This window comes from Astatotilapia calliptera, chromosome 2 (assembly GCF_964374335.1).
Source record: "Astatotilapia calliptera chromosome 2, fAstCal68.1, whole genome shotgun sequence".
NCBI classification, from domain to species: domain Eukaryota; kingdom Metazoa; phylum Chordata; class Actinopteri; order Cichliformes; family Cichlidae; genus Astatotilapia; species Astatotilapia calliptera.
In genome coordinates this window covers 34,431,765-34,443,851 of record NC_137423.1, presented here as the reverse complement: position 1 = coordinate 34,443,851, position 12,087 = coordinate 34,431,765, and the positions used below count along the sequence as shown (strand labels likewise).

Sequence of the window (12,087 nt, the reverse complement as noted above, 5' to 3'; positions counted from 1 at the left end):
GATGCACATGAATGAAGAGGATGGTTCTTCTTCTGTTAGAACGTAAGTGAGAGCATTATGTATGAGGTGGTGAGAATCTATGGGCAAACTTGCACAGCATGATGCCCTTACTACATACTGAACCCAGTTATGTGTCGTTTCAGCTTTCCCCTTTTTTACTGACAGTTGAACTCGCATATCTTTCTGTTCTGTGTGAGTTTATGCAGTAAAAATGCAAATGTTCTTCTTTTTATTACATTCAAACAATTTTTTTCTTTAAAAAAGGGGGGGGAGGGGGGGGCATGTGTTCTTGAAATCAGCATCTGAACACTATTCAGCTGGACATAGCAGGGAATCCTTAGAAAAAAGAGTCTGGTACAGCAAGCATTCAAAATGTCACACATGCCATTTTAAGTACAGTCCACTGATTCTGACAAATGGCAATAACTCACTCATTGACTCAGAAACTAGAGCGTGTTGATGAATAGATAAGAAGAATCGAAAATAATCTGGCATCAGATAGCCTCTTTCAGAATCACGCATGGATCTTGTATATCTGCGCATTATACAGAAACTGCTGATGCATCCATACATAAATAAAGATGATGTTGCAGCTGACCAACTAGATACTTATTTTACCCCTTCATAAGATTTGTCGATTAGGCCCATATAAAAGTAACGACATTATCATAAAAAACAATCTAAAGCCACTTGTCACCTGTATGTGAGGAAGCTCCGGGCTGCTTCAGGTACAGCAGTGAGAGTTTACTGGAAATAGCCTCGTTTACAATAGGAGCAGATGATGAAACACAAAAGGTAATTCACATATATTCATATATAAATTATCTGAGGACTATTTAAATATATTATGTCGGTTAGTATTATCTTTTTTTTTTCTTTTTTTTTCTGGGTACCTAGAAAAATCATAATCAGAAACTGGATGAGGCGTGGCCACACGCGGCGCGGACGCCAAATCGCTGTGCAGGTATTCTCTCACACTATCTTTCCTCACTTTGACGGTACACCCCTTGCCCGTCCCTATTCGTGAACCCCATTTACATTCAGCCCACAGACTCACGGCAAGTAAAAGGGATGGTGGAAAGAGAGGGTGGCGACAGAGGGTCTTTTCCAAGACCGGTGCGTCTTTGCCAGTTCGCGGCGTGCGAAGATCTCCATGACCTAGATTGACTGGTGAGTCGTTTTTAATTTGTCGGGAAGCTTACCGCATGGGTTTCATTGCGGCAGACAGACAGAGAGACTGGTCTTTATTCCGAACAACGTTTTAAAATTAAATTTGCGCGCACACTTCTCCGATCTGAGAAATATATAAGACATTACCTGCACAGGTTACATGGTATGTATTATGCAAACTTTCTAGTGTTCAGAAGTGTTGTGTACAGAATGCAATAAGCTGCTGGAGTAAAGCGCTGGCAAATGTGAGCAAGCGCTACAGATCCAAGCGAGCACAAGATGCAGTGCAAATGTAACTACAGTGGTTCACACAACTTCTGACTACATACTATCACTACAGATGTGTGAACTTGGATTTATACAAACTGTTTATTCCATCAATCCAGAAGATGTTGAACACGAAATAGGCATGTGTTCAATAGGACGCATGGTCAAGCACTTCCGTCAGCATCCACCCAAACCTTCATGGACAGGTGTATAACTCGTTGATATCTAGGTTAATTTTGGAAGAATATTTACATGGAGACAACAGCAGGGTAATAGGATCAGATCTAATTTTGCATCATTTTAAATTAGTGTCCTGATAGATAGATGTTTTAAAAACAACAAGCGCCTTATTCGTGTAAATCAGTGCGCAGGAAAGTGATTGAATATATAATTGTTTTCCCCTCCGGATTCAAAGGATGACAAAGGTTATGAACAAAGCCCCGTGGACCACACAGACTCAAGCTAAATCATTTCCCCTGTTGAGTCATCTTGAAATCATTGACTTAGCATCAGTTCTACAGTTTCATTAAGCCACCACAAACATAGATTTCTCCTTGTGTAGTGGCATGCACCTGACTCTTTTGTTTTAGTTTGTGAGCACTCAGCTGATATAATGAAGTCTGAGTTTGTCTTTCCGGGGTTTATTGTTCAGTCTTTTTGTCAGCATATTCCCCTATCCCTTTATCCTCGGTTTCCCCTGTTGTTCCTCTGAGGAGCTTTGGTTGTCTGTTTTCTCCCCGCACCATTGTGAGTCATGCTTTAGTTTGTGTGTGTGTACTATATTGTAATCCTAGATTAGTTTTTGTGGATTTTACTGTTTTGTGCTGTTTCCTCAGTTATCTGTTACTGCGCTCCTTTGCCAGTATCTCTAATTTTTGAGTTTCACTTCCCCGTCCTGATTGTCTGATTGCCGTCACCTGTCTCTCCCGCATCAGCCTTCTTTTCTCATCATGTCATCCGTGTATTCCCCTGTGATTTCTGATTATATTTCTAGTATTTATTTGATTCCCTCTTTGGCAATTGTCAGGTTTGTTATTTGCTTATCTGTCAGACTTAACGTCAACCAAAAATAATAATACACAGTCTATGATTGTGACACTTCACAGTGAAGAACAGTGAAAACCAGCAAGATGAACGGAACAGTTGGGACCATCCAACATTATTCCCATACTGTGTGAGAGACATGGGAAATATCAAATAATATCAAAGCATTTTAAACAGCACTTTTTCCAAGATGCGAGTAATAAAATGAAAACGCAAGACTAAAAGAAGATAGAAAAATATATAATTAAGGGGGCATTAAAATCACACATCAAATCTGATGAATGAAATATTCAAGCTGAAAACAAAATGATGTCAGTGGAAACCAAATGAAAATCAGTTTGAACATTTTTCAAGTGTTCTTGTTTTTGAGCAGTTCAAGATTGCACAACTGGCTGACCTATGTTTAAATCTATATGCGTCTTATTCATAACTTCTGCCAAAATTTGGTTCCTGGGTTGCATTACTGTTGAATTGGGTTGCTGAGAGCTTATAAATCAGACTTAATAAAAATTGCATCATTAGCCTTTTTTCCTGGATATAAATCGAAATAGAAATGATGAAGGGCGCAGGACAAGCTTGATGGCATAACTAATAATGGAAGCCCAGTAAAGAAGTGCACAAATCTTTGTCCAAAAAGGAAATAAATAAAGCCAGCTCATAGATAGTGAGAGTGTGAAAGCAGTAAGTGATAGTCTTTGTTTCTTTTTAATATTCTTCTTAATCTGTATCTAGTGGGGTTAAAAAAAAATCTTTATAAACATCCATCCATCCATCCATTCGCTACCGCTTATCCTTTTCAGGGTAAACAATTACCTGAAAATTTCACCCCTCATCAGTTTTTTATTAATGGAGCATGCTCACATCATTCGTGTGCCTAATTACAGTTTACATTATAACAGTGTAAACGTTGGTTAAACAAATTGGAAAGGTGTGTCTGACTGATATCATTAAATCTTCCAAACAATACAGGTGGCAGTGTGTGCTGTGGATTTCTTGGGGTTTATCCACTATGAGAGGATTTCCTTGTACTCTGAAGTGGGGCTTAGTATAAGGTTTAGAGCAGCAATTAAAATACCATAAGATAAACAGCGATAGCTTCCAGTTACTATATTAGGCAGGGACGTGAAAAGGACAATGTTTTAACTCAGCCGTGACTTTCAGTGACCTTTATGTTTCTTTAGTTACCTTGTCACAAACTGATGCCATGGTTGGTCACATATTACGGTTATTGCTCAATATTTAGCTCATAACTTCCTGGTAAAGCAAGCGTCTGTGGAGTGAAACAAGCCTTCTTGCATTTCCATGTCACAATTAGACCTGTGGACCTGTCCAAACAGGCTCTTGTTGGCAACTGCGTCCTAATGCTGATTGCACTGTGCTATTTACTTTTACAGAATAATTAAGAGTGATAAGTAATTTTTAGGTTTCATTTTTACTACTCAAAGTTTATTGTGCCCTCACCTTGAACGTGTTTGTCATCTGGTACCTGTTTGTAAAAACAAGATGAACAATTCAGGTGAAGAGATATTTGGCAAAACTCCAGGGATCTAGTTCAACAAGGAAAAGTTGGCTGTGCACAATAGAAACCTTTATTGTTCAGCATTTCAGTGGGTGACATTGTGTGTAAATTCCCATGTCTTTCAAGGAAGGGGACCAAAGCCTGACACAACTGTAGAATGATAAGCCCCAACACGTTGACAACAATCTTGCTGTGACCCGTTCACAGTTTACTTCATGTCAATGGAAAAGTGTCTGGCAATCGAAACCATTTTCATTTCTGTCATAGTTTATGTCGTTTTCTTTTTCATTCTTTCCATTTGTAAACTATTTGTCGTCTTCACTTTATTTCCTCCACCCGCTCTCTGCGCATGGCTGTGCCTGTCACTGTGTCCAATGGTCTGACTTCACTCTCAGGCTGGTCTGTGCACCACTTTCAATACCCCGTGGTGTTGGCCATTGTAAATGCAGCCAGTTGCTATTTTAGACACAGGCTCTATTGAGGGGTGGGAGTAGGGGGTGGTGGAGGGTGGGGGGTTATTGAGCAGGGATTGCCTTAATACCCCAAAGAAAGTTTGCCCATCACCCCCTCATTTGCTTTCTGTCACAGTCGTCTTTTTCTTTCCCCTCCAGCACACAGGATTGGTGAGATCAATCAGCCCAAAGTTCGTCACTGCATCCAGAGAAAAGCATTAGCTTCTTCAGTGTCCACACAGCACAAAACCAGATCTGCATTTCCTACGCTTGTGGATGAGAAGGAGAAATGTTGTCTCAAGTCTGTTTGTGCTGCCTGTTCTTCAGCAGGGGCTTTTATAGCTGCCGCTGGACGGAGTCAAGTAGTCAAAGGAGAAAGGTAGTTTTAATGTCTGTTTTCTTCTTATGATAAGTCAGTTTTTCTTTATCTCTCTACAGGAGTGTGTAATGTTTAAATAACCATGTTTTATTTGATTTTTTAGGGTTTTTTTGTTTGGTTTATTTCCATTCAGCATAACCTTTATAAATCCCAGTAATCCGGGATTAAAAATTTTGCCTGACTGAAATCCGAAATATAAAATGCTGCTTTATGAACTGTTGCTTTGTGAACCTGATACTTTTATTGCAAAACAGTCATTGACAAATTGTTAGGAAATATAAACACAATAACCGACGTGGTGATTGCATTAAAAAAAAATTCATTTATGTGCCAAGAGAAACAAACAAACTCACAGGCCCTAACAAGCTATGTACTTATATGAAAGGGAATAGGAGGATGCAGGAGCTCTGTAAATCTGTGAGGGAAATGACACTTGAGGTGTGCTGTTGGTGGCGATGGTGGTGGTTGGGAGGCGGTGGTGGGGGCGCTGGGGTTGTTTGCGCCGAGTTCTCACGACACAGTGCGGGCAAAGCACTCAACCAATTATGAAAAAATGTTGGATTTGTTCCATTGGTCTCACTTTGAGCTTCTATTGGAATTTGTGCACACATCGACACGCACGGGGATAGCTCTCTGGACAACTACACAATTTTTTTAAGGCTACAAAAATGTAATCAATTTTCCTCCTTTTCTTTTCATTTCAGTGCAGATGGTTGTCGCTCTTAGTTGTCACTTTGATGTCTCTGCTTTCCCTGTGCTGGTTGTATATTTGTTTTGCCATCTCTAATGACCAACAGAATGTTAATGAGTGAGAATCACACACACACACACACACACACACACACACACACACACACACACACACACACACACACACACACACACACACACACACACACACTGAATATTTATTTGTCTTTGTTGATGTCCTTCATTCTTTTAACTATGTGCTTCACCCTTATCAGGGTAATATTCAGGACACTGAAGACGTGGGTAAACTACTTCCTGGTAGTGGTGATCATTTCTGCAGTGCTGGCCAGCTACTGTATCCTGCTGCTGGTAAGAATACAGTTTTGTCCGTTTACCACACAGGGGAACCAAATCTTGCTCCACATTCAAAGATCATTAAACCTAAGAATGAGAAGCCGCCATTTTTAAAATGTTCTCCGATGATTACAGCTCTTTGCCTTGATCCAAGTTGCCTTAGAGGAGCAACTCCACTTACACTGGCTTCATAAGGTAAGCATGCAAACATTTACCTATCCAGTCTATAGTTTTATTAAAATCGTCTAATGTTATATTTGCTTTCTGCTTTTTTTCCCCCCTTTTTCCTGCACAGATCATTTTCTGTTTTTGTGTAATATTCATCACAGCTTTGGCTTCAGGAGTAAGCATAAAGGGGAGGGAAGAATGGCCAACAGTTCTTACTCTACTCCAGGTAGAGTTAGAGTACAGAAACTTTTTTTTTTTTTGTTTTTTTTTTTAAATTGCTCTAAGTGGTGTGAGAATATCACATGTGTTTGATGTCTGTGTCAACCTCTTGGCAGGCCACGGCTCCCTTCCTGCAGTTTGGTGCTGTTGGAGCGTTGACTCTGCTAAGCCCGTTTGTCTTTCATCGCTTCCACTTGGCCAAAACACGTATGTGTCAGACCTAGTTTCGGCATACACACAGACACGATTCAAAGGCAATTACATAATCCTTTTATATACACACTATTGTATCAAACCTAATTACAGGGCTAACACTGGAAACAAATGTACTGGTGAACTTTGAAGCTGAGGTTCATCTGGCAGTCACTGGAAAACTGATTCTGCATGATGAGCATTAGTTCAATACACAAGAAAGATATACAAATGTATAAATATACATTTATAAATCTATATATTTAAATATAATAAAAGTCAATTCCTGCAGGGGGGAAATAAATAAAAAGGGCTTCTTTACAAATTCACACTTGGAGCATTTTAAATATTTAAAGATTATTGTCTGATTTGTGTTTATTCCAGGATCTAAGATGGTCATTGCAGGGATGTTTCTAGTGGTCTCAGCAGCCATCTTCCTGTGTCCCCTGCTCATCCACTCTCCTTGTCTAATAGAAGTGCAGGAACTACCTGAAAAACCAAAACTTATCGGCCACAGAGGCGCGCCGATGGTGAGCGTCCTGTTTTACTTGGCACCACCCTGCAAATAAACATTATAATTATAGAGTGATGACATTACACCTTTGGATAGAGCTGCTATTGTTGACAGATTGCAGTCATGTTCAAGTTTTTCAGTTGATTAAAACAAGTTTAAAGAACGTTTAAAAACGCAGTTCAGTTCTTTGAGAAATATTTAATGCTAATATTATAAGCACAATCCATTTTCATATATTGTCAAATATAAAAAAGTAGACTGTCCCTGGCTCAGGTGTGAGCAAAGGTCCAGTCATGTGACGTCCTCATATGCCACGCTACTGTGCCCTTGTTAGTTTGCTTTGCTGCTGGGTCAATAATAAGCTCCATTTAACACTGCATACGGGGGTTGTCTGTGCTCACACCGCTTTGGGGTAGGAAGGGCACTTAAGCACATCAGTGTGTCTCACCCATCTGTCCTCCCTGTGTTCAGCTGGCCCCAGAGAACACCATCATGTCGTTCAACAGAAGCCTCAAGTGCGGCGTGATAGCCTTTGAAACGGACGTGCAGCTCAGGTACAATGACAATGATTTACGCTTAGGAGGACTCACAGTTGCTTTCTTGAAAGAGGAATGTGTTTTTGCTTTTAGTTCGGTTTTTCATGCGCACAAATATGAGACAAATGTATCACCGTGGATTACAGTCCTGCAAGTGGGGGCATGTCATTCTACTAATCACCTCAAATGTAGCAGTGATCTTTATAAGCATGCTGTTTGGTTCTTGGGAAACATAACTAACTAATTATTACATTTTTAGAACATTATTTTCATCATTATTATTGTTGTCTTCACTGATAAATATGAAAAACTGATTATTTTGACTTCACAGATACTAAAATTTGTTTAACTCTTGCTTAAATTTAGTCGAGATAGAAAACCTTTCTTGATGCATGACCATGGACCTGACTTCTTGCTGAGAACGACAAATGTTAAAGACAAGTTTAACGGCTCCTCATTCAATAAGAGCACTGACCTAACCTTCAAACAATTACGGACTCTAAACGCAGGAGAACAATTCCTCAAGGTAGTAATTGTGCTTTGATTTATGCGTGAGCGCACATTTGCCCGCAGAGCTTTATGTATTATCATGTGTCAGACTAAAGAAACATGTGAAATTATCTGGCTTTGCAGAATGATCCTTACAGCACAGTGTCCCTGCTCTCAGAAGAGGAGAAAGAAACAGCCAGGACACAGGACATACCCTCCTTGCTAGACCTTCTTAAATTTGCGAAAAAGCACAATACCTCAGTGATATTTGACCTGAAAAATAAAGAAACAGAAGAAATTGACACAAATGACACAGTAAATATCACCTTAAAGTTTGGCATTCCTCAAAGTCTGGTAAGTCTACTCACTTGTATCAATTGTGGGATTCAAGCATTTCACAATCAAGCATATTTTTAAGAGTTTTCTTTCTCCTTTTCATAGATTCTTTGGCTTCCTTCTAAAGAACGAGAAGTTGTAAAGAAGCAGGCCCCAGACTTTATCCAGGTTTATGAAAATGAAACGGATTTGGAAAAAAATAACGGGAGCCACCTAAATGTGAAATACAGCGAAATAAAAATGAAAAACATCAGGTAAGAAATAAATAGGTGGGTAAGAAATCTCAATATTATCTACAGTACATGTTGGTGCCAGGGGCCATGCACAGCAGTGTGTTAATTAAAGCTGCGTGTAGCATGCTGAGACACAGCTCTGACACTTAATATAGGGGCGTAGGATTGGCCTCCAGGATACAAGATTCAAATAATGTCCCAACCCAGGTGTTCTGTTCAATGGCTTAGCAAAATAACCATAAGAAATAAAAGGGAGGGGGCCTAAAGAATGAAATGCAGTGTAGCAACATGTTTTAAGAAGTCGCTGAAGCGCTTCACTGAGTGCAAAACAAACTCACCGTGGCGTGGCCTTGCTACATGTCTCGCAAAATAAAACTATTCCTGGGTGGCACAATTAATGAATATATATATATATATATATATATATATATATATATATATATATTACAGTCTACGCTCATGTATACACTCATCTAAAGAGTTTTGAGAAAGCTGAATAAATAAGCAGAGAAGCACAGTGAATGGGGGTGCCTCCACATGGGTGCACTGCATTGTAACAGTTAACATTCAATCATGTCTAAAGATGCTGAGCAGTCCCATTTAAATATGATTATGTAACAAGAGAGCAAGAGTGGCATATAATGATTGGGCATTAGTTTGACATACAAGGAGTCAGAGGTGACTGAGAACGCCTGTGCAGGACGTGTTCAGACTGTTTCTGCAAAAACAGCCTGTTTGTAATTACAAAGGGAGTGATGTTACAGCAGGTTTGCAGAGCTTAAACCTCTAATCACAAAGATAAATGGTCACCGAAGCATTTAATTGGTTTTGGTTGACAGGTATTAGCGATACAGTTAAATGAATCATGCTTCACCATATTGAGAAGTGCACATTTGTCATACATCAAAAGACTTTTACAAGGAAGGGTCAATGAGTAATCACTTTTATCCTCTGCTGAAGCATTCTGGGTAGAAGTGGACTTTTCCAGGATGGCACTGCTCCAAAGATTAAGGCTTAAGCTATCACTGAGTAGCTCAAGTATCAAATGGGAATCCTAGGATATAGCCACCAGATCTTATTTATGATCTATGAGAGATGTTGGATGTTTTTAATGCAGTTCTCCAGTCATCTCCAGAGACTTTAAGAGTTAACTTTCCTACCTCATCCATGCATTTACCAATATGCACATGCATAGCAATCGATACCCGTCTTACAGTTTCACATATTTCTCCGTGCTTCTTTTAAGTGCTCTGTAATCTCTCAAAATTCTTCTTGTTCACTTCTAAACGATGTGCTTGTCTTCGTATTTGACAGCGACCTTCGCAAACGAAACATTACAGTGAACCTGTACGTGGTTAATGAGCGCTGGCTGTTCTCTATGCTGTGGTGTGCAGGAGCCAGCTCTGTCACTACCAACGCCTGCCACCTCCTAAAAGAAATGGAGCGCCCTGACTGGGTCATGGTGAGCAATGCAGTAGCTGGGCGTTTTACTGTTTATTTCATTATGATGCAAGAAATATTATCATTTCAAGATTTTGGATGTGGCGCTCACATCTTCGTCGCAGTGTTTCCCAGGATTTGTGACACACTTTGAACATGCTTGTGTTTCAGCCACGCTCTACATACCTGATAACATGGATTTTAGTGGATATATCATCTGCTCTTGTGATGATGGCACTCTTTCACTGGTAAGAACAGAGGTTTAGTCTACAAATTTGTATAAAAATGAGGAGGAAAGTTAACAAGCTGACTAACCAATGTCTCTCTTCCACATAGGACAAAACACAGTCTTTGCCATAATGCAGGTACTGTATCAATATCATGGGTTTTTTGCCATTGAATATTTGAAATTTAAGTTTAAAAAATAAAATGATGATCACTGGTTATCTTCCCCTTTATTGGCAAACCTATAAAACAAACATTTGCAACAGCAGATAGAATGTAAAAAAAAATCCCTGGCATGGTTTTGCTGAAAGTGAAACACAAAGGAAAGCACCATTATAAAACCATCAAAAGCAAATAGAAAGTATATCACATGATAGCTAAAAAAAAAGTTATTTTCATAACCTGACAGCTTGAATGTTCTATTTTATAACAGTTAACAGATCACATAATAATGTATCCCTTGTTTGTTGTGACAGATGGACCGAGCAATGACAATGAGCTGGAAGTCTTCCTCACCAGGCTACCCTGACAGCCTTCAGCTGCAGATGTTTGTCTTGAAGCTCACAATCGCAGCCTTTTCTGCACTAACACCGGGGTTTGGACCTAAATCGGGAGGACAGCAAGTTAATGTGAACTGACACGCACTGTTTTATAAAATTATGCAGGCCATAATGTTGTTGTTGTTTTTTTTACATATCAGTATGATGCCAGTATACACAGTTTTGGTGTGTGGGGGTGTGTGTGTTTGACAATGAGAGAGAAAGCTAGTTACACAGGTTTATCTTTCGTTGGTTTTTTTTTAAATACTTGTTTGTTCTTTTGCTACTACTGACAGTTTGATGAAACTATATGACATGGTGTGTAGATCTGAATTACCTTTTGCATTTTATTACATTGATTTGTATCCAATGAGTAAAAAAAAAAAAAACTACTGCATTAAATAAACATTTGTAATCTGAGCCAACGTTAATAAAACTATATTTTTTATGGTAACTTGTGTCGCTTTATTTCCGCATCTACTGAACACGAAGGTAAAAATTTTAATTTTGAATAAACAGGTGACATATCGAAAAAATCGTTTTAACAACTGTGATTTATATTTAATAAAATCAGCACATTAGAAAAGCTGTTAAAGTTGGACACAGATAGTTGTGGCTGGAGCATTAAGAATGAACTGTTTATATAACGGAGGTGCTTCATACCAGCTCCATCTCAGACTTTACAGGCCTCAGTTAGCATGTTAAATGTTAAAGTTTGTGACAGTAATGAATAAGTATGGCTTGTTTGCAAGGGCTGGCACGGGAAAGACTTGATTATGTACAAAGAACATGTTAGCAGGACTTAGATCTGTAAATTTGCATCTAAAAAAACAAAAGACACTGCGAGAAATCACCTTTGGACAGATCAGGCCAAAGTGGAGATGATTGGCCACAATGCACACAGGTCCATGTTTGATGAAAACCAGCGTACACCTCATACCAACTGTCAAGCACGGTGGCGGAGAGGTGATAATTTGGGTTTATTTTGTAGCCCAAGACCTGAGCTCCTTGTAGTCATTGAGTGGACCATAAATTCCTATATACATCAATGTGTCTGACAGCTAAAGCTGGGCCAAAACTGGGTCACACAACAGGGTAATGATCACAAGCATAGCAGCAAATCTACAACAGAATATCTGAAAAAGAAAAGCAAAAGTGTTTCAGAGGCCCAGTTAAAGTTCGAACCTAAACCTGACTGAAATGCTGCGACGGGAACTTAAGAGAGCTGCCGAATGAACCCATCTCTAACGTTTCCAACCATGCTGCAAGAGACCGATAAAGTCAGATATAATGCTTCAGTGTTTTATCTCAAGCAGTTTTT

The 12,087-nt window shown here is 39.3% G+C and overlaps 1 protein-coding gene across 1 annotated transcript; it reads left to right on the top strand.

Annotated features, from left to right (window-relative positions):
- The first annotated feature begins 971 nt into the window (after nucleotides 1-971).
- gdpd2 (glycerophosphodiester phosphodiesterase domain containing 2) lies at nucleotides 972-11,220 on the top strand. Its single transcript, XM_026144626.2, has 16 exons — nucleotides 972-1,170; nucleotides 4,612-4,831; nucleotides 5,536-5,639; nucleotides 5,797-5,890; nucleotides 6,011-6,070; nucleotides 6,171-6,269; nucleotides 6,379-6,469; nucleotides 6,839-6,984; nucleotides 7,440-7,522; nucleotides 7,871-8,030; nucleotides 8,138-8,347; nucleotides 8,435-8,583; nucleotides 9,877-10,024; nucleotides 10,174-10,250; nucleotides 10,339-10,367; nucleotides 10,704-11,220. The coding sequence occupies exons 2-16, from the start codon at nucleotides 4,742-4,744 to the stop codon at nucleotides 10,754-10,756; spliced, it is 1,593 nt and encodes a 530-aa protein (XP_026000411.2). The 5' UTR covers nucleotides 972-1,170; nucleotides 4,612-4,741; the 3' UTR covers nucleotides 10,757-11,220.
- Nucleotides 11,221-12,087: the final 867 nt, after the last annotated feature.

Coding starts and splice junctions, on each gene's coding strand:
- gdpd2 (XM_026144626.2), top strand. CDS start 4,742: ATGTTGTCTCAAGTCTGTTTGTGCTGCCTGTTCTTCAGCAGGGGCTTT. Junction 7,523..7,870: donor GAAACGGACGTGCAGCTCAG/GTACAATGACAA, acceptor GCTTAAATTTAG/TCGAGATAGAAAACCTTTCT. Junction 10,368..10,703: donor CAGTCTTTGCCATAATGCAG/GTACTGTATCAA, acceptor TTGTTGTGACAG/ATGGACCGAGCAATGACAAT.